At 46.2% G+C, this 22,724-nt stretch overlaps 1 protein-coding gene across 1 annotated transcript; it reads right to left on the bottom strand.

Annotated features, from left to right (window-relative positions):
• Nucleotides 1–15,843: 15,843 nt before the first annotated feature.
• On the bottom strand, nt 15,844–18,256 carry MCHR1 (melanin concentrating hormone receptor 1). Its single transcript, XM_066253076.1, has 2 exons — nt 18,160–18,256; nt 15,844–16,889 (listed from the first exon to the last, which is right to left on the bottom strand). Exons 1-2 carry the CDS (start codon nt 18,239–18,241, stop codon nt 15,922–15,924), a joined length of 1,050 nt encoding a protein of 349 aa, XP_066109173.1. The 5' UTR covers nt 18,242–18,256; the 3' UTR covers nt 15,844–15,921.
• Between the last annotated feature and the right edge of the window lie 4,468 nt (nt 18,257–22,724).

Consider the following 22,724-nt stretch of genomic DNA (forward strand, 5'->3'; position numbering starts at 1 on the left):
CCTTCCCATATCCCAGCACCTAACATAGTTCTTGACATATAACAGGTACTTAATGTTTACTTAAAGATTGTTTCTTGTTTGTTTGGGAACCATGAGATTCCCCAGAGAGGTGGCAAGCCCATCACTAGATGACCTCCTCCTGATGGCCAGGGATAGACATATCCCTTTCTAATCTATTCTGCTTTGTCTTTGTCTCAAGCAAACTGTTCTGAGGGACCTTCAAAAATATCTTTATAAGTGTTATCATTTTCCATCAAAAAAGCAAATCATGCTTTTAAAAAGGGAATTTGAACATTGCAACAACTTTGAAAAATGAAAATTCTTCATAGCCTGCCATTCCAAGTGTGGTTCTGGTTTGGCTTACCTGGGAACTTGTCAGAAATGCTGCGTCTTAGGCATCTCCCACCTTGACCTGCTGAATCCGCACTTGCATTTAACAGGATCCCACTGTGACTCACCTACAGCCACCTGAAAGTTCAAAGAGCTGGCCACAGCCCTCCTCCTCAACCCCAGATAAGAAAACAAGTGTCACCAGTTTGGTGGGCATGTGAGAGCTTTTTTAAAAGTATACTCTTCTGCCTGACCAGGCGGTGGCGCAGTGGATAGAGCATCGGACTGGGATGCTGAGGACCCAGGTTTGAGACCCTGAGGTCGCCAGCTTGAGTGCAGGCTCATCTGGCTTGAGCAAAAAACTCACCAGCTTGGACCCAAGGTCGCTGGCTCGAGCAAGGGGTTACTCGGTCTGCTGAAGGCAGAGGCACATATGAGAAAGCAATCAATGAACAACTAAGGTGTCGCAACGAAAAACTGATGATTGATGCTTCTCATTTCTCTTTGTTCCTGTCTGTCTGTCTGTCCCTGACTATCCCTCTTTCTGACTCTTTCTCTGTCCCTGTAATAAATGAATAAATAAATAAATAAATAAATAAAAAGTGTACTCTTCTAATCTCTTTCAGTAATTCAAGTCATTCAGCAGGAAGCCAGTAATGACCTCATTATCTTGTCTGTCTGCTTCTACTCTTGTCCCCTCTCCAACCCAATCCCCAATAGCCTAGTGATGGTCCTAAACATAAGCAAAATCAAGTCACTCTCCGACCTAGAATCCTTGGGTGCCTTTCCATTGTTCTGTGAAAACGACCTACTTCCTCTTCACTGCACCTGTCACCCACCCTTTCCTTCTCGCTCCTCACTCTTGACACATTGACCTTTTCTCTTGTCCACCTCTGGGTCTTTGCAACCTCTGCTCCTGTGCCTGGGTCCCCTTTCCTCCCACTCCCCTGGTTGGTTCATATTCATCCTCAGTTCTCAGCTTAAATGTCACCTCTTTAGAGGCACAACAGGAAATAGGGAAGCAGGACCTTGCCTTCCAGTGTTCTAGGCGTCTTTCACTGTCTGTGATTAGGACTGTCTCCTGAAGGAGTGCAAGCCCCATGAAGACAGGAACTATACTGCCTCATTCCCGCCCTCTTCTACCTCAAAGCCGGGTACAGTGCCTGTATATGGCAGGTTAACACTCTGTGTACGTCTGTTAAATGAATGCCTGCTTCCTGGAGATCAGACATATTAATATCATCACTGTTTTTATTAGCTTGTTGAAATTATAAAAATAATAGATGCTAATTATATTTTTAAAAATAAAAGTAACATTATTTTTCCCCCCTCAATTTCTTTCAACTGCAAAAATAACTACTGATAACAGCTGGTTTTGTCTCCTTCCAAAATTGTATAACCCTTAAAAACACACACACAGATAAGATCGTGTTATAAGTACTAATTCTATTCTGCAACTTGCTTTTTTTTAAATTGTGGTAAGTAGTGGATAGACCCTCCACCTGGAATGCTGGGGTCACTGGTTTGAAATCCTGGGCTTGCCTGGTCAAAGTACAGATGACAAGCAACCAATAGACAACTAAAGTGAAACAACTATGAGTTGCTGTGCACTCCCCTTCCTTTCTCTCTAAAACTAATAAATAAAATCTTTTTTAAAAATTGTGGTAAAGCCTGGCCAGGCAGTGGCGCAGTGGATAGAGCATCGGACTGGGATGCAGAGGACCCAGGTTCGAGACCCCGAGGTCTCCAGCTTGAGTGCGGACTCATCTGGTTTGAGCAAGGCTCACCAGCTTGGACCCAAGGTCGCAGGCTCGAGCAAGGGGTTACTCGGTCTGCTGAAGGCCCACGGTCAAGGTACATATGAGAAAGCAATCAATGAACAACTAAGGTGTCGCAATGAAAAACTGATGATTGATGCTTCTCATCTCTCTCCGTTCCTGTCTGTCTGTCCCTGTCTATCCCTCTCTCTGACTCTCTCGCTGTCTCTGTAAAAAAAAAAAATTGTGGTCAAATATGCATAATATAAAAGTTACCCTCTTAATCATTTTTAAGTATATAGTTTGGTAATGTTAAGTATACACACATTGTTATACATCCAATCCCCAGAATTTTCTCCATCTTGCAAAACTGCAACTCTATACCCATTAAAAAACACTTCCCAATTCTCCCTATCCTGAGTCCCTGGCAACCACTATCCTACTTCCTATTTCTATAAATTTGAACAACTTGTTTATTATTATTATTATTATTGATTGGATTTTTAGAACAAGAAGAAGGGAGAGGAGGGGAAGAAAGAGAGAGAAAAAGAAAGAGAGAAAAAGAAAGAAAGAAAGAAACATCAATTTGTTGTTCCACTTATTATGCATTCATTGGTTGTTTCTTGTATGGGGCCTGACTGGGGATTGAACCTGCAACTGTGGCTTATTGGGACGATGTTCTAACCAACTGAACTACTTGTCCAGGGCTGAACAACTTGGTTTTGAACTTTACAATACATCTTTCCATATGGGCTCCTCCAATTTAACCCTTTATTACATTAGCTATATGTGTCTCACAGTTGCTACAGCTGATATTTAACCCTATTAGTGATATGAAGATTGTTTCCAGTGTTTTGCTGTTACAAATGATGCTATAATGCCAGAATTAAATCCCTAGAACTGTAAGGTCAGAGAGTGGCCCTTCCATTTTGCCAAATTGCTGCTTAGAGAAGTACTAGTTGACCCTCCCACTCACAAACGATGAGAAGGCTCTTTTCCCTGCACATGACCAAATGTAAACCAAGTAAATCCCAGCCCACAGAGACAGATGGGACTGGCCTGAATGGGGGTCATTGATTCCCTTCTGAGCACGTTTTACTGGGAGAAGCCTAGGAGGTGAGCAGGTGGTGAGCTGGAGGAATCGAGTTGCTATATAGGTACACAGGAGGAAGTCTCATTCAAAAGCTATATGATGAGGGGACTTGGAAGGAGCTCGTTGCTGTGGCAACCCCATTCCCCTGCTGCCAAGAGCAGGCTTTCTTCTTTCTTCTGTACCTGGCAGGAGCTCCTCTCCCCTCAACATTACTTGAGAATAAAAGATAGAGTTTGTCATTCTTTTATTGAGGTCGGTGCATGGTTTCTGACAGTGACCACCCTGTCACTGACACAATGTGATTCCCTCAGGAGCTGGCTGAGTCCCATCCCTGCAGCACATAGATGAATCTGGGTATCTCACCTAAAACACCGATGCAGTGGACCCCAACAACCTGTGCTGAGGTGCTAGGGAAGCCAAGTTCCCCAAGAAGACTGTTCTGTTTCCTTCTCAAGAAAAGATTTTTCTAGGCCTGACCTGTGGTGGTGCAGTAGATAAAGCATTAACCTGAAACACTTAGGTCGCTGGTTCAAAACCCTGCACTTGTCTGGTCAAGGCATGTATGTATATCTGCTCCTCCCCCTTTCTCTTTCTCTCTGTCTTCTATAAAATAAATTAAAAAAAAGAAAAAGTTTTCTAGATTTTTGTCAGGCACCTATGGGAAGCAACCAATGAGTGCACAAATAAGTGGAACAACAAATGACTGCTTCCCCTTCCCCTCCCCTCTTCCTCTTGCTTTTTCTCTCTCTCTTTCTCTCTCTAAAATTCAATCAATAAAAATAATTAAAAAAAAAAAAGAAGAAGAAGAAGAATGCCAAAGATGAAAGTCAGGAAGGCTCTCTTGAGTGGGCCTCTTGAATCAGTCCCTGGTTCCTCCAGGGCATTCAACCCTGAAAATGCTGATTGCTAGAGCTGAGGGAGATACAGCAGATGAATGGGCTGAATTAAATTATTATTATTTTTTTTTTGTGAGACAGAGAGAGATAGGAAGGGAGAGAGATGAGAAGCATCAACTCATAGTTGTGGCAATTTAGTTGTTCATTGATTGCTTCTCATACGTTTCCTTGACTGGGGCGGGGGGTGCTCCAGCTAAGCCATTGACCACAGGATCATATTGATGATCCCATGCTCGAGCCGGTGACCCCAAGCTCAAGCTGGCGATCTCGGGGTTTTGAACCTGGGACCTCAGAGTCCCAGGTCGATGCTCTATCTGCTGTGCTACCACTGGTAAGGCACATAGAAAATTATTATCCCCGTTGTTATAACAATAAAATCTGAGGTCTTGAAGCTTAACTGATTTGCTGAAGATCTCAGTGCAGGAATGTGAACAGTGCTCTGCCTGGGTCCCAAGGTTATGCTCCATCACCATCGCCACCACCCGGAGATAATTTGGCAATGTGAACTAGACAAATAAGGGACGGTCCCTTCTCTTGGATGTGATGGCACCCAACTCTAAATCTCCCTCTAAGCAACGAGGTCTGTGGGGACTTGACCCAACAGCATTACCTGGTCCCTTCACCTGACATTCTCCTTCTCCTTGACTTCTACCTGCCTCCTGTAATGAGGTAGTGAGCTGCAGGGAAAACATGGGATGTGCAGGGCAAAATCCATACTAGCTGTGGATCCTGACCTTGTCTGACCCACAGCCTCAAAACTGAACTATGGGAAACCAGTGCCTCTGGGTTTGTTTCTTGTAAGAAAACCTAGCACTGTTGGTAGGATTAAGTGAACCCAGGGGAAGGATCCAGGACGTGACCTTTCTATTAAACTCAAACAGCCCAGCCGCTAGGAAGCTTTTTCTGCTTTTTCTTATACAGACTCTCCTGTGGGAAGGTACATCCCTTAGCCTCCGGGGTATATGACAGGATTGATTTGTACCCTTGGATTTGATTTTTCTACCTCCTCTCTCAGAGGCAGCCATCCCTGGAGCCATTCCCAGGAGGCTCTGGTCCCACTCTCAAAAATGTAGTCTCCATATTCCAGACTCCCAGGAGCCCCTTTTGCAAGCCCACTGGCAGGCTTCAGGAAGGTTGCCCTGGGCACTCTGTGCTTCCCAGCCTTTGTGAGTACTGCCTGGGTAACAGTGGCATGAGCAGCAGGAGCACAGATTAACACTCAAGGAAAAATGCAAAGACATGTTGCTTCTCTTTTTCCTATGACTGGTCTGATAAACCCCTGACCCACTGCCAGGCAGTGGGAAAAAAACCTAATTTGCCTAGTCAAGGTACTACAGCAGGGGTCGGGAACCTCTGGCTTGCAAGCCAGATGTGGCTCTTTTGATGGCTGCATCTGGCTCGCAGACAAATCTTTAATAAAAAAAATGTTAAAAATATAAAACATTCTCATGTATTACAATCCATTCATTTCCTACCACTCATGTTCATGGTTGCCGGTGGCTGGAGCCAATCACAGCTGTCCTCCGGGACAACAACAAATTTCTATTGGATAATGTAAACGTACATGGGTCGTTGTGAGGTCAGGAAGTAAACTTTCCTCCTTTTAATCAAGTAGTCAGCTAGCTAATTGCAGAAACCCTTTTGACAAAGAAGACGGCTAAAAGAAAAAAAGATGAGGAATATCGTACTTTTCAGCAGGAATGGACAGAGGAATTCGCTTTTGGGGAGAGAGCAGGTTCTGCAGTGAGTCTAATATACAATGATAAAATTGCATCGATGAAACGGTCAAATGTAAAGCAGCACCTTGACACACGCCATACTACATTTGCATTGAAATATCCAGCAGGGAACAGCAGGAAGAAAGCATGTCAAGAGCTACTGTGCAGAGTGCAAGCTAGTCAGCAGCAACTCCATGTTTGGACCCAAAAAGGTGACTGTAATTCAGCTAGCTTTGCTGGTGCTTTAGCAATTGTGAGAAATGGAAAGCCATTCACAGATGGGGAATATGCCAAAACATTCATGCTTGATGTTGCCAATGAACTTTTTGACGATTTTTCGGAAAAAGACAAGATAATCAAACAAATAAAAGATATGCCTTTATAGGCAAGAACTGTTCACGATTGTACCATCATGATGGCAAATCAAATTGAGGCAACACAAGTAAAGGACATAAATGCAGCACCATTCTTTTCTCTCGCTTTGGATAAGTCAACAGACATAAGCCATTTATCCCAGTTCAGCGTGATTGCAAGGTATGCTGTCGGTGACACACTACATGAGGGAAGTCTTGCTGTTTTGCCTATGAAAGAGACAAGAGGGGAGGATTTATTCAAGTCTTTCACTGAGTTGGCTAAAGAAAAAAATCTACAGATGGATAGACTTATTTTGGTGTGTACTGATGGTGCTCGTGCATGGTGGGGAAAAACAGAGAATTCGTAGCGCTTCTTCGTGAATATGAAGAGACCCATCTTAAGTTCACTGCATCCTACATCAGGAGGCGCTTTGTGCTCAGATGTGTGGTGAGCAGTTTGGTGAGGTGTTGTCGTTGGTCATTTGGGTGGTCAACTTTATTGTTGCCTGAGCTTTAAATGGTCACCAGTTTAAAACACTGCTGGATGAAGTTGGGAATAATTATCCTGGTCTGCTTCTGCACAGTAATGTGTGTTGGTTGTCAAGAGGGAAGGTGCTCAGCCGTTTCGCGGTTTGTCTGAGCGAAATCCGGACTTTTCTTGAAATGAAAAACGTCGAGCATCCTGAATTAGCTAACACTGAGTGGCTCCTGAAGTTCTACTATCTCGTGGACATGACTGAACATCTGAACCAGCTCAATGTGAAAATGCAAGGCGTTAGAAATACAGTCTTATCCCTTCAACAAGCAGTGTTTGCATTTGAAAACAAGCTAGAACTTTTCATCATTGACATTGAAACAGGTCGTTTACTACACTTTGAAAAATGGGGAGAGTTTAAAGATCCATACACAGCAAGTGACCCTGCTCAACATCTTGATCTCCAGCAGCTAGTAGGCTTCACATCTAATCTCCTACAGTCATTCAAAGCACACTTTGGAGAATTTCGTGAGTGCACTCGTCTTTTTAAGTTCATCACCCATCCACATGAGTGTGCAGTGGACAGCGCTGACCTGAGTTACATTCCCAGTGTCTCTGTCAGAGATTTTGAGCTACAAGCTGCTGACCTGAAGGCCTCAGACATGTTGGTGAATAAGTTCAAGTCACTGAATGAAGATTTGGAAAGACTTGCACGACAGCAAGCAGAGTAGGCGAGCAAACACAAGTGAGGAGAAATGAAAAAACTTCAACCCAGGCCCTGGCCGGTTGGCTCAGTGGTAGAGCGTTGGCCTGGCGTGCAGAAGTCCCGGGTTCGATTCCTGGCCAGGGCACATAGGAGAAGCACCCATTTGCTTCTCACCCCCCCCCTCCTTCCTCTCTGTCTCTCTCTTCCCCTCCCGCAGCCGAGGCTCCATTGGAGCAGAGATGGCCCGGGCGCTGGGGATGGCTCCTTGGCCTCTGCCCCAGGCGCTAGAGTAGCTCTGGTCACGGCAGAGCGACACCCCGGAGGGGCAGAGCATCGCCCCCTGGTGGGCAGAGCGTCGCCCCTGGTGGGCGTGCTGGGTGGATCCCGGTCGGGCGCATGCGGGAGTCTGTCTGACTGTCTCTCCCCGTTTCCAGCTTCAGAAAAATACAAAAAAAAAAACAAAAACAACACTTCAATCCATGGATCAGCTGATTGTCAAACTTGGAATGCGCTTCCTGTCACATTCCACACACTGCAGCGTGTGAGTATTGCAGTACTGGCAATGTTTGGCTCTACGTATGCATGTGAGCAGTCTTTCTCACATCTAAAGGACGTTAAGACCATCCTACAATCACATTTAATGGATAGAAGTCTCAACGCCTGCATGTAGCTTAACCTCACCACGTATCAACCAGACTACAAAGCCATCAGCAAAACCATGCAGCACCAGAAGTCGCATTAATGGTAAGAAGTACTTTATTTATCATTGGTTAGCAACAGCATAACAACGTTATTAAAAAGAATTCAGAGACTTACTGTACTTTAAAAGTGTTGGTCTTACATAAAATGCACACATTTACTTGTATTTAGTGTTAAACATATTGTATGGCTCTCACGGAATTACATTTTAAAATATGTGGCATTCATGGCTCTCTCAGCCAAAAAGGTTCCCGACCCCTGCACTACAGCATCTTCCAGTTTAAATGGCCTCTCTTAGATGACTCAGTCTCTGTAGAGTAAATACTCAGTCCTTTAAATTTTCTCTCCTTCTTACTGCCTCTCTCCAAGTCCACTGAGTGGTCACTCGTGGGCTGCTGACACCCAGTGCTGGAACAATTCCTCAGGTATGTGGGCCCACAGAGGGTGGTCTTTTTGCCTGACCTGAGGCCAAAGCCCTCCATGCCCTCGGACTCCATGTCCCCTCTCCAGATCCCAGAGGAACTTCAGAATCCCCTGCAGTGGCAGGGAGCAGGGCCATTTATCTAGCCATTTCCTCACCTCGTTGCTGCGCATATGCCCTGCTGACTTATGGACGCAGAGTCTAGCCCAACATGGGTCTTCTACTAGGTTTTCAAATAGGAAAGAGGGCCAAGGCTCCAGTGCTTTAGGCTGTCTCCTCCACCCTTCTCACAAGTCCTTCCCTCAGCCCTTGGCCTGAAGGAGGAGATGAAGACCAGGTGTGGGGTGACCTGTGTCTCCTGCCTCTGCCTTCTTTCATGGTTGTCCTGAAGGAAGGCATTGCATCATATCCTGAGTTCCTTCCACTGAAGGCTAATAACAAAATTTAGCGAACTAGTCCAGCAGGCCTGGCTCTTGATAAGTTGATGTGTGTTTATATAATTTATTTATTTATTCCTTCTTCTTCCTTTTTTTTTTTTTTTAAAGAGAGTAAAAGAAAGGGGGAGGAGCAGGAAGCATCAACTCTCATATGTGCCTTGACCAGGCAAGCCCAGGGTTTCGAACCAGCAACCTCAGCACTCTCAGTTGACACTTTATCCACTGTGCCACCAACGGTTAGTATATTGATGTGTGTTCAAATTATTTAGAAAATCCTTTTCTCTTCAGGTCAATACTGGCTTTCAAGGCAATTACCTTGTTTACAGAAGGAATTTTTTTTTTTTGATGTCCAAAGCTGAGTTGTGCTCCTTTACTTTGCATTTTCCATCCTCTCCCAGGAAACAGTTGCCTCTGGCAGAAGAAGAGGGAGGTTACTTAGAAATGGAGTAAAAAGAGGAAAGCACATTAACTGGTTCAACACATATGCTCCCCAGTCTATGCACTTATGACTAGACATGTTTGAAGGTCCTTCTAGCTCTGAAATTTGGTGAATTCTGTCTTTTCAATCTTGTCAGTGCAGGAGCTACCCCTTTTATGAGCACTTTTGTCTTGTTTTTAAAGATCTTAATTTTTATTTATTTATTTTATTTATTTATTTTTTTACAGAGCTAGAGAGAGAGTCAGAGAGAAGGATAGATGGGGACAGACAGACAGGAACGGAGAGAGATGAGAAGCATCAATCATTAGTTTTTCGTTGTGCGTTGCAACACCTTAGTTGTTCATTGATTGCTTTCTCATATGTGCCTTGACCGTGGGCCTTCAGCAGACCGAGTAACCCCTTGCTCGAGCCAGTGACCTTGGGTCCAAGCTGGTAAGCTTTGCTCAAACCAGATGAGCCAGCGCTCAAGCTGGCGACCTTGGGGTCTCGAACCTCGGTCTTTCACATCCCAGTTCGATGCTCTGTCCACTGTGCCACCGCCTGGTCAGGCTAAAGATTTTTAAATTGATTAGAGAGTGCCCTGGCCTGATGGCTCAGTTGGTTAGAGCATTGTCCTAAAGTGCAGAGGTTGTCAGTTTGATCCCTGGTCAGGGCACATAAAGGAACAGATCGATGTTCCTATCTCTCTTTCTCCCTCTCTCTCTCATTTCTTCTCTTGCTAAAATCAATAAATAAAAAGTAAAAAAAAAATGATATGAGAGAGAAAGAGAAACATCAACGTATTGCTCCACTTATTTATGCATTCATGGGTTGATTCTTGTATGTGCCCTGACCAAGGATGAAACCTGCAACACTGGTGTATCAGGGATGACACTCCAACCAACTGAGCTACCCAGCCAGGGCTAAAGACCTTTTCTTTAAGTGCATTGTTTTAGTTACTGCCATAGCTCCCCTCCCTTTATAGTCAAGCTTCCTGGAAAAGATGCTCCTCCTATTAAGAAACCAACAAGGTCAACCAACAACCTCTTTATTTCTAAATCCAAGGCACCTTGTGGTAGTTTCCTAGGACTGCCATAACAAAGAACCACAAGCTTGGTAGCTTTTAATAGCAACAACAAAAAAAAAATTAAGAGAAATTTATTCTCTCATAGATCTTGTGAAGGCTATATATCCAAAATTGGCTGTTTTGCTCTGACAATGGTCATTGTGCCCGCACACTTGGTCACAGTCCTCTAGGGTCTGATATCTGACTTTGCCTTCAGATACCTAGATTTCACATCTCGGGATTGCTTCATTACAATGGGTCTTTCCTCGGGCACCTGGGGAGGAGGTTATAAACCCTCTAAACTTATTTGTAGTATTTTATATGCATAAACCAATGTGCATTTAGAATGGGGAGTTGTCCAGAGTGTTCATCAGATTTGAGGTTAAAAGTTCTTTCCTGTGCAATCACTGGCTTAACAGCAAAACCCTTAACAGCAATCACTGGTTTCCTTGCTGTCATCTAAATCTTCCTTGATCCTTCTTGCCTGCCCCTTTGCCCATTCTGTTTACCATGCCACCTCTGTAACTGTTGAAACCTTACCTGGTGTGATATTATTGTTTTTCTCTGCCCATCATCCTTCTCTCTACTTAAGGTAATATAAATTCTCTTCTTCTCTTAGGAACTAACACACACACACACACACACACACACACACACACACACACTGAGGCTGTTTAGGCCCCATTAGGATGAACACATGACACATACTAGTTAATAAGAGTGTCTTATTTCCTTAGTTTTCATGCTAGGCTAAGCTGGCTGGAAATGGGAAGGTATATAACTCACACAGTACCAATAAGAGGCTTTTTTAGGTTTTAAAAAAGATGGGGGAAAGATGGCAAGACAGAAGTCCTGGCTAATTCATAGAGCTGCCAGTGAGGACAATGCAATTTCACATACCTGCTAGTGGCCACTTTTGCTACCATATGGGAGGACATCCCTTGAGAAGGACGCCCACAGAGGGGAAAGCTGAACCAAGCAATGGAGAAAGACAGAGTGTCCTGATGGCAGAGTTCGAGCCCTTGGATCCAATCATGACTTAAAGCCTTACCTAGCCCTGAGCTTTTCCACTTGATAGGCCAATACATTCTCCTTTCTTGCTCAAATCTGTTGGAGTTGGATTTCTATAATTTACAACCAGAAAAATCTTTTACCAGTTTCCTCAGTCAACTCAGGCTGCTGTAATAAAACACTGTAAACAACAGACCTTCAGTGGTGTGTGCAGATAGAATGAGAAGCAAGCTCTCTGTTGTCTCTTCCTGGAAGCCACTAATCTCATCATGAGGGCCCTCTCCTTATGAAGTTATCTTTTTTTTCCTCTGTTTTATTTTTTTAAAGATTTTATTTATTTATTTTAAAGAGGGGGAAGAGAGAGAGAGAGAGAGAAGGGGAGAGGAGGAGGAAGCATTAAATCCCATATGTGCCTTGACCAGGCAAACCCAGGGTTTTGAACCAGTGACGTCAGCATTCTAGGTCTACGCTTTATCCACTGCACCACCACAGGTCAGGATAACAATGTTATCTAACCCTAATAAATTCCCAAAGACTCTGTTATCAAATACTATCATATTGAGGGTTAGGTCAGAGCTGACTCAACAGCACATCATATACATGTTCGTAGCAACATTCCCAATAGCTACATGGTGGAGAAAGCCTAAATGTCAGATGAGTGGATAAACAAAAGGTAGTATATACAATGGAATATTATCCAGCTTTAGAAGGGAATGAAATTTGATAGGTGCTACAGTGTGGCTGAACCTTGAAGACATTATGCTAATTGAAATAAGCCAGATACAAAGGGACAAATACTGTATGGTTCTACTTCTGTGAGGTTTCTAGAAGTAGTCAAATTTATAGAGACAGAAAGTGGAATGGTGGTTGTCAGGGGCTGGTGGAGAGTAGAGAATGAAAGGAGTTCATGTTTAATGGTTGTAGAGTTTCAGTTTTGGGAGAGAGAAAAATTCTGGAGATGAGTAGTGGTGATGGTTGCACAATAATGTGATTTACTTAATGCCACCAAATTGTACGACTGAAAATGATTAAAATCATAAATTTTATGTTATATAATTATATGTGTCTTTTTATTGTGGTAAAATACACATAATATAAAATTTACCATCCTGATTATTTTTAAGTGTTTAGCTTAGTTGTTATGTATTTTACCACAATAAAAAATGAATAAAATTTAAAAAATTCTTATTTATTGATTTTAGCAAGAAAGGAAGGGAGAGGGAGAGAGATAGAAACATATATCTGTTCCTGTTTGTGCCCTGACCAGGCATTGAACCAGCAACCTCTGTACTTTGGGATGATGCTCCAGCCAACTGAGCTATCCAGCCAGGGCAAAAATAGAATTAAAACCTATGATATAGGAAAAAAAAACAAGCCAAAATATCACAGCTAGTCTCTTTACTCATCATTATTTCTCTAGTGACTATCAAGGCTTTCCAAGCATTCATTTGTGAGATTGTAAATCCCTCAGCTGTGGAATCTTTCTATAGTAGGGATTTGAGGGACATAATCCTCACAGTTGGAGAGAAAATATCTTCTGGGAAGCAGACGAGGGAGAGGAAGCTGTATGTGAACATACAGGGTGATGATTTGAGGGGGCCTATGTGAGAGACAGTATTTGTCAGAGGAGGAAAGGGAGAAAGAAGCAGAGATAAATTGTATGGTATTTGTTCCCTTCTTGCACTCTATCTGGATCCCACAGCAGCTCCCCACAGCACCCCAAAGTTCCCACTATCCAAACCCCCTTGGTTGAATGAGGAGGACAGGAAAATTCCATTCATTCCTCAGACCCACCTACCAGCCTGACAATATTCTCCATTCCACCAACAATATCAGGAAGATGGTCTACCAACCTACCAGCAACCCACCCCTCCCCTCTGTACACACTGCTTCTTATCCAGTGGCACCTCAAATGCGTTCAGGTTACTGTGGCATCAGGCTGGGGACAGTTCCTCTACCCCCAGTATAGCCTCCTTGCCCCTCTTCTCCTTGACTTCTCCATCTCTCCTCTAATCTGCTCCCCTCTGCTCTGCTTACATCACCACCCCCTCCCTTTTCTGGCTCAGCCCACTTTGCTTTCATTTCAGGTTTCATTAATGAAGTTGGGAGCTGAAAGAAGGGGTATTCCCCTCTAAGAGTTGCTGGGCTTTCAGCACTGCTGTATGCTCACTCACCTATGGAGCTGTTGTCTTGGTCACTTCTATTTCCTGGGAGAGGCTACCTCACCGATTTCTTCTCCCAGATTCCTGGGGCTGGGGGTTGGAGGTAGACCGCTGGGCAAGTCTTTCATAGGCAAACCAGATTCAGGAAACACTCCAGTGGATAGGAGTTGCCTCAAGGTTCCCGTAAGAATATTTCTTCTTTTGTTGGGTGTGCATCTAAAATATATTTGGAGTTTACCTGTGGCAGCTAAAGACACTACTGTTAGTGAGTAAGGAAAAGGAACCATCACTTCTTTGCTGGGTGGAGGGGAACTCAAGCTAAGCAATACTATTGCTGATAATGATGATAAAAGAGCTCCCAGGACTCAAAATAGCTGCCCCAAAGTCTGCAGAACAGGCTACCTGCTGCAACTCTGCAAAACAAACAAACAAACAAAGAAAGAAACAAACAAAATCACCCGCAAGAAGAGGCCATGCAGCTACACCTGCTTTAAGGATACATTCGGACACGTTGGAGGCTCAGAGGTTCACGATTATCTCATCAACGTATACTGAGTGGTTCACTGAGAACTTCTGGCTCCCCGCTCCTTGCTCCTTTCAGTGAAGCAGTTGAGAAGCAGCAGCCTTGGCTGCCGCCCAGCGGTTGTCTGTAATCTTCCTGCTCAACATGGCTCACACTAGATTTTAGTAAGCTGCAAGAGGCAGGCTCAGGCTGCCCTAGAAGCCAACCCTGCGACCAGTGACTCAGCAGGGAGGTGGTGTTGGGATTTGAGGCCTGAGGGGCCAGCACTGGTGAAAACCTTGTGCTTTTGAGCAGAAGACAGGAAGCTGAGTTCTGAGAACAAACCCAGTAGCAGAATTGCAATCTAATGAATTCACAGTAATTTTATTGTCACCAAATCCTCTCTGTGGGTTTAGATAAGCAGATCCCCTGTTTTCTGTTTCCTAAAATGTAGCCTGGACCAAGATCTAGATTCCAAAGCCAAGTGATCCCTTTTTCCTTTTTGCCACCTTCCTTCACCCCTCACCCAAGCCCAAGAAGTTATACAAGAGCAGCTGGAGAGATGTGGGTGGAGATTATCCTTTATTCGTTTTTATTTCAGAGAGGAAGGGACAGAACACAAAGATGGTGCCAACACACCAGGCATCAGAATGACCCCTGCACATGCAGGGCACTGACGGGCATTCTCTCTGGATCTGGTGATTAACAAATGTGCCCCATTATGACAATGTGCCCATAGCTGCACAAACCCCCTTGTTTCTCCCTATTTCTTTTTTTATTTCAAGACCCCACCCACCCCAGTTAGCTTTGTCATTCTCAGTTGGCTTTCCTAGCAAATTGGGCTTTATCTCCTGTAGGTTCAACACTCCCCTCACCCTCAGATAATAAACATGCATCCCCTAGAAAGATAGGGAAATTGACAGGATGCTGGAACAGGGAGAGAGGGCATGCTTCATTTCTCATCATCCTCCAGCTTAGGAGGAAGACTGCCTTCCATCCTACCAATGAGACGGAAAGGGCTTGGGGGCCGCCCCACCTTCCCCATCTCCCCAAGGCCTGTGTCATTCTGTGCGGCCCCCTGCTCACACCCTGGTCCTGCTTGATTTTAAACAAACCTCTTCTCTTGGGAAAAAGACATTTGGGAGCTAGCCGATGCAGGAATCTACTGAACATGTAAATCAAAATTTTCTTTGTGCTCAGTTTCTGTTCAACCCAAAGGTCCCATCCCGCTCTCTCAACGGAGTTTCTGATGCTTGAAGCCCCCTCCCGGCTTGGAGCCTTCCCAGCAATTGTGGGCCCTGTGGCAGGTGTTTGGTGGCAGCAACCCCTCACCACCCAGTCTCCCTGCATTCTTCCCAGAGCGGTCTTGGGTTTTGGGGGGTTTTTTTTGGTTTTTTATTTTTATTTTTGTATTTTTCTGAAGCTGGAAACGGGGAGAGACAGTCAGACAGACTTCTGCATGCGCCCGACCGGGATCCACCCGGCACGCCCACCAGGGGGCGACGCTCTGCCCACCAGGGGGCGATGCTCTGCCCCTCCAGGGCATTGCTCTGTTGCGACCAGAGCCACTCTAGCGCCTGGAGCAGAGGCCGAGGAGCCATCCCCAGTGCCCAGGCCATCTTTGCTCCAATGGAGCCTCGCTGTGGGAGGGGAAGAGAGAGACAGAGAGGAAGGAGAGGGGGAGGGGTGGAGAAGCAGATGGGCGCTTCTCCTGTGTGCCCTGGCCAGGAATCGAACCCGGGACTTCTGCATGCCAGGCCGACGCTCTACCACTGAGCCAACCAGCCAGGGCCCGGTCTTGGGTTTTTATCAACATCTCTCCCCATGGTCTGTTGTGGTGTCCTGACTTGGTGGTGCCCAGGGTGGCAGGGGAAGTGTCAGGTGCCCTTGCTTTCTGTCCTCTCCTCATCGTTGCTAACAGCCCGAAGCTGTCCCTGGGCTGCAGGCTTCACCGACAGGACTAAGCGTTTGCGGAAAGTCTCGCAGAGCACGATGTACACAAAGGGGTTGAGGCAGCTGTTGGCATAGCCCAAGCTGATGGCCGCATTGTAAAGGTAGACAAAGGTGAGCGTCGGGCGACTGATGGACAGCTGGGTCAGCTGTAGCACGTAGTAGGGTGCCCAGCACACAAAGAAGACGAGACAGATGGCAATGGCCGTGCGGGTCACCCTCTTTGTCCGCAGCCGGATGCTGCGTTGAGAGGCAGGAGCCACGGAGGACGTCATGCGCTGCAGGATCCTCACATATGCGGCTGTGATGACCACAAAGGGCAAGGCAAAGGCCAGGAAAAACTGATACAAGGTGAACCAGTAGAGGTCAGTGTCCGGGTTGGGCAGGCGGATGCCACAGCCCACGGTGCCCCCCTGGAAGGGGATGAGCCTGGCGTAGAGCCACACGGGGGTGATGCTGATAAAGGAGAGGGCCCACAGGAGGCAGATCACCAAGGTGGCCACAGAAGGCTTCCGGAACTTGGTGGAGGAGATGGGGTGGACAGTGGCCAGGTAGCGGTCTATAGCCATGGCAGTCAGAATGTAGGTGCTGGTGAACTGACTGTTGGCGTCCATGGCTGTGATGAGGGTGCACATGGTCTCTCCAAAGTGCCAGACACCATTGCCCATGAGCTGGTGGATCATGAAGGGCATGCCCAGAAGGAAGAGGAGGTCCACTACTGAGAGGTTGATGATGAAGATGTCTGGGACGTTGCTGCACCAGTGCAGCTTGGACTTCTTTACCACTGCGAAGATGACTGTGGAGTTCCCCACGATACCCAAGAGGCAGATGGTGCCAAACACTGAAGGCATGATGATGTTGATGTAGGAGACACTCCCTGAGCGAGGAGGCGGCCCTGGGGACCAAAGGGGCAAGTGTTAATCACTAGACACAGACTCTGCTCTTAAACGGCTGACATCCTACTGGCACTCTTGGCTTCCAGTGACACTCCAGTTTACCTCTTCATCCTCCCTGCCATTCCAGAAAGGGTCCACCATTCATCCGGAATTCTTTTCTACTATTCTCCCTCCCCACACTGCTGCTAGCCAAGCCTGTCCCCTTGCCCTCCTCCACCAGTTCCCTGGTCAATCCTACTGGGTTCTAATGTACCACTTATTAGTCAAAGGACCCACTCCATTGCCTATTGCATTGTTTCCGAAGACACGGAGTCAACAAGCACAGCTGTCTGCAGAGAATTATTCTGTGGGCTTCACCAGGAAACCGCATTTAAATAGCCAGAAGGACATGAAAATGTGTGTGTGTATGTGTGTATGTATGTGTATGCACGTGGGCGCGTGCATGTACTTTCTCTTTTCCTATTTGCAGCTCTGATCATTTCATTTTGGAAATTGCTGGTTGGAGCTGTGCACTGATTCCTGGGCGTCTCTGTGGGCAACTGTCTTGTGAAAGCTTCTGCCAGTCAGGCCCGCAGCCCACCCCTCTCCTATGTTCTTATCAGGATTTCCTTGGCCCTACGGCTTCTGAGCCTGGGCTTCCCAGGGAGCAGAAACTGAAGCTGTGTGTTGCAGCTCAGCCACTTGAGAATTTTCTTCACACAAACCTTTCCTCTTTTTCCTTCTTTCCCTTCTCCCTCAAAGCTAGAATTCCAAGGCATCTCTGCTCTGGAAATGTCAGGCAGCTTCAGTCATCAAGAAAGTTAATCCCTGTGAATTACCCCTTCTCACAGCCTTTTCCAGAGTGAGGGGGGCAGTCAGGATGGTTCAAATCCCTGAACCGTAAGTAGTTGGAGTAAAAAACCAAGAGGGTTGGTGAATGAGGGAGCCCCCAGTTGCCTCCCCACATTCTATCCTCCAGCTTCTCTTGCTAGCTTTTCCAGCCTGCAATTTTTCCTGCAAAGCGTATTTGGAACTCATTAGCAAGCCTTCACCTCCACTGGCCACCATCCCTTGCCACTTCGGAACTTGCCTTTACTCCAGCCCCTCCTGCCCCTGCCTGCCCCACCCCCTTCTCTCCTTCCCCTCGGAGCAAAGCAGACTGCAGATCTTGTCCTCCAAGAACTGTAATAAACTTTCCCAGGCAGTTTGGCTCAGAGGTGAAATCTTCCCATTTACCACCCCCAGCGCTGAGGAAGGAGGCTCCACTCCAACACCCCTCAACCCACTCACCTGCCGAGGTAAGGTTATCCGGGCCATCCGAGGTGTTGCTGGCGTTAGGACCAGTGGGCAGCTGCAAGGCGTCCAGGTCCATCCTGCCAGTGCCTGTCGCCTGCTGGCCCGCCCGCCCACGCAGGCTGCGGCAGCCTCCAGCGCGTGCCCGCCCTGTCCTGGGGCACAAGCCCTGCCCTCCGGAAGGGGGTCTTCCTGGGCAGCCTGGCAGCCTCTGCTGCCTTCAAGTCCCACTGCTCTTCCCACTCCCTCCTTCCCGGTTCCCACTGACATCACCTAGATACATTAACATTCAGAGGCAGATGAACATTAACCTCTTCAGTCCCGCGATGCAGCTCCCACTTCTGACTGTCTGCAGAGCCAGCGGCCCTGGCGCATCCTGGAGGGAACGGGTCAGGCAACCCCAGCAGGGAGGGGCTTCCTTCCCACTGGCTCAGGGCTGGGTCTCCTGTGCTCACACGGGGTGCTACTTGCCTCATGTGAGGTGTCTGCAAAGGCCAATGGGCTGCCTCCCACTGGAGGAAAGACAGAGCTGGGCCTGTCCCCCTAACCCCAGGTCAAGGTGTCTGAGCCATCTGGAGTGGACAGTATGACTGTTCACAGAGCTTGGGAATGGAAGGCTTGGATTACAGCACACTTGCCCCACAGGCCTTCTGCATGCATCCGCAGCCCCTTCCTAGAACCCCCATGGACTCCAGCAGTCTTGCTGGTGAGACTGCCAGTGTCCTTTGGAAGCCGAGGAGTTGCTGGCTGCTGAGGTCTTTGGCTCTCAGAGGTGACTTAGGGTGTTCCATGCTGATGATGGCCAGAATCTCAGGGACCAGGAGGGGATAAACTCCTGTCTGCACAAGATCAGCATGAACTAAACTCACAGCAGTTTTATTTTTCTAAATGCTCTGAGTTCCTTGGGGTTCTTACCTGGAATTCCTTGAGACAAATTTCAGAGATCATCAACCAGGAGCAGCTTTAGAGGGCAAAGCATGGAGTGAATTCTCTGCAGAGGCATCCAGTGGCTCGCCTCCAGGATCCCTCACAGCCAAGAGTTGCCACCACACTCACTGCCAGTCAGGAGCTGGGGTTCAAGGTAACCATGGTCAGATCTCCACACATTTCTTCAATCTTATTTATTTATTTGCTTCATCCGACAAATATTCGTTTAGCACTTACTACTTGCCAAACACTGTTCTAGATTCTGTAGTGAAAAAACAACAACAACCCAATAAAGTCCTGGAGGGCCCATCCTCATGGAGATTACATTCAAACTGAAGAGGAGACAGAAAACATGCCAAAATATGAAAAAGACAAATTATGGCCCTGGCTAGATGGCTGAATCACTTGGTTCGTTAGAGCAACATCTGGATATGCAAAAGTTGCAGGTTCGATCTACAGTCAGGGCACATACAGTAACAGATTGATGTTCCCGTGTCTCACTTTCTCTCTCTTTTTCCTGTCTCTTTAAAAACAATAAATAATTTTCTTTAAAAAAGAAGAAAAAGACAAGTTATAATGTTGGTGATCAGTGCTATAAAAAACTTAAAGCAGAGTGAGGGCCCAGGGAATAGCCAGGAGGTGGAGGTTGCTATTTTACATGGAAAGGCCTCTTTGAGAAGTGTTTTATTTTGTTTTAATTGTTTTTTAAGACTTTATTTATTCATTTAGAGAGAGAGAGAGAAAGCAAGGTGGGGGGTGGGGCAGGAAGCATCAACTTCCATATGTGCCTAAACCAGGCAAGCCCAGGGTTTAGAACCGCCAACCTCAGCATCCCAGGTCGGTGTTTTATCCACTGCACCACAACAGGTCAGGCTCTGAGAGGTATTTTGAGAAGAATCCTGAAGGAAGTGAAGAACATGTTTGGAAATATCTGGAGGAAGAATATTCTAGGCAACAGATATAGCCAGTGCATAGGCCCTGAGGTAGGAGTATGCTGGGTGTCTCTGACGATAAACCAGTGTGCCTATAGGATAGCAAAGAAAAAATTAACAAGAGATGACATCAGAGAGGAAGGGTGGGTTCTGTCAGGCATTGTCAGTCATTGTAAGGACTTCGGCTTTTCCTCTAGGGGAAATGGTAGTCACTGGAGGGTTTTCAGCTGAGGAGGTATATGATCACATGTTTAAGATCAGTCTGCTTCCTGACAACAATGAAAACTAATTGAAAAATATACTTTAGCTTGGGTTCCTTTAAAAACAGAGGCTGAGACAAAGACTTATGTCCACATGGCTTTTCTGAGAGATGACACAAAGAGCAGGCATGAGGGAGCAGGGGCAATGAGACAGCAAAGGAGAAAAGTTAACATAAAGGTTTATTGTCAGTGTTCCTGCTGTGGGCAGCAGGAGCTTGAGTTTACCAGGCTCCTTAAAGACCACAGACTATTCCTCAGAATCATTTCCTCAGTTACCCTATTCCCCAGTGGTTGAAGGTTGCCCCTGGGGTGTTAAGTTGGCACATCTGGGTGCCTGGGTGGAGCAGGCTTTGATCGGATCGCATCAAGATTCAATGGGTAGCTTACAAGAGAAGCAAGAGGCTGTCAGCACCAGTGAATGTTGTGCTAGAGCTCCGAGGGCTCTGGCAGCATTGAAATTCAGAGCAGAAGGCAAACAGACACAAAATGCACACTTGAGGCAAGACAAGATTGGCACAAGAGCTTACCCACAACCACCTGCTGCTCCTGGAGCTGAAGAGGTGGCTGAGGGAAATGTGACACAGGTCACCAGAAACATCCAGAATAGAAAACTATTGCAATTATCCAATTGAAAGATGATGGGAGGTGGGGCTGGAGAGAAATGGTGGGTTTCTATACATTATGTGGAGACCAGAGGATCTGCTGAAGAATTGGATGGAAAATGTATGAGAGAAAAAGGCACCAGAGATAATTCCCAAGTTTTGGGCCCAAGCAACTGAAAGAATGGAGTTGTCACTTACTGAGATAGGGAAGTCTGTGGGAGGCAGAGATTTAGAGGAGAAATGAAGAGTTCTGTTTTGGATATGTGACATTTGAGATGCCTATCAACACCTGAGTGGAAATGTGTAGTAGTTGGATATGAGTTAGAAGTTCAAAGGAGAGGTCATGCCTGGAGACATTAAATTAAATTGATGACACTGGATGAGCTTGTCTAGGGAGTGAGGGTGAGTTGTAAGGACTTCGACCAGGGCCATTCCAGAGTTGACATGTTTGGAAAATGAGCCTCATGGCCCACTATTTCCTCCTCATCCACCTGACATAGTTTCCTCATATCCATCCATTCAGCCATCCATTCATCCAGCCAGCCAGCCATCCTTCCAACAAGTCATTCTTGAGCCCCTGCTATCTACCAGGCACTGTGCTTGGCTCTGTAGATATAGGGAATAAAAACAAGTGCTGGACATCAAGTAGCTTACACTAAAGTGGGAGAGGTAGGTAATAACAAGCAAGTTAATAAGTAAAGAAGATGTCCTATTAAAAAAAAAAAAAGAAGATATTCTATTTAAGATTTAGAGCCAGACAAGTCCAGGTAACTTAATCATGCAAGGATTTAGGTGTTTATGAAAGCACAGCTCCAGAATTATGCCACCCCTGACATCATCTGCACTCTGCCTGGATAGAGGAATTTAAACCACAACAGTGAGTGCAGCAAGGGAATCTGGGAAGGGTAGGCTTTAGCTTCCCAACCTTTGCATGCTAGATGGGGGCTGGAAGGGTGACCACGGAGCCACAGTGTCAACCACACAAGCTGATTACTCCTTGTCTTAAGGGTCACCAAGGGAACCAATGAGGGGATGGGAGTGACTGGGATCCTTTAGAGAGGAGAGTTAGGATGTCCTCTTTGAGGAAGTGTTCAGATGGAATCCTCAGCATCCATTTCACTACAGATGATTAATTTAAACTAATCACAGCAATCTCATTTCCCTTGCCAGTGACTGTTTTAGAAATGCCCATGTCTAATGGATGCCCACATACACATCTTCAAATCCTGTTGTTCTTTCCTAGTTTATATTCCATCTATTGCTTCAATGACCCACTCTACACAGTCCTCCATTGAGTTCAGATACACAGGTACAGTGCTGTGTCTCAGGCCTGCACCATGTGCCTTTTACCCTTTGTCCTGGGTCCTCTCCATTGCCGTCACAACTTAGAATGTGGGAACCCACAAAATGTTCATATGTGAGCAACTTACAAGTGCAGGGCGAGTTAGTACTCCTTAGGGAAACCTTTGACCAATGAGGGATGAAGCCACAGAAAGATGTTTTTCCCTTTGTTCCTCAGGGCACTTCTCATATTACTTCTCAGTGGTCCCATGGGATAGAGCCATTGGTCACTGGTAGTGGCGGCCAACTCAAAATCATTACTCCCAGCTTCTCTGCTTTGCTCCTTTATCCTCACTCATGAGTCCTAGAATTGCACATCCCAGTAAATGACCCAAACACACTTTGGCTCTGTTTCCTGGGAACCCAAAGCTAAGGTAGCGTGTGATCCATTCCTCCCAACAACAGGAAAGGGGAGTAGTATTGGGATGGCAGGCAGTTGGCAAAGTTTTCTTTGTTCTTACAAAGAGGACACAGGAAAAGCTGTTCGTCTTGGCCTCCTC

Source organism: Saccopteryx bilineata, chromosome 1, assembly GCF_036850765.1.
Source record: "Saccopteryx bilineata isolate mSacBil1 chromosome 1, mSacBil1_pri_phased_curated, whole genome shotgun sequence".
NCBI classification, from domain to species: Eukaryota; Metazoa; Chordata; class Mammalia; order Chiroptera; family Emballonuridae; genus Saccopteryx; species Saccopteryx bilineata.

Bases quoted from the DNA above. Each gene is read 5' to 3' on its own strand.
- MCHR1 (XM_066253076.1), bottom strand. From the start codon at position 18,241: ATGGACCTGGACGCCTTGCAGCTGCCCACTGGTCCTAACGCCAGCAAC. The intron at 16,890-18,159 runs GTGAGTGGGTTG...TTTGGTCCCCAG, and splicing joins GGATAACCTTACCTCGGCAG to GGCCGCCTCCTCGCTCAGGG.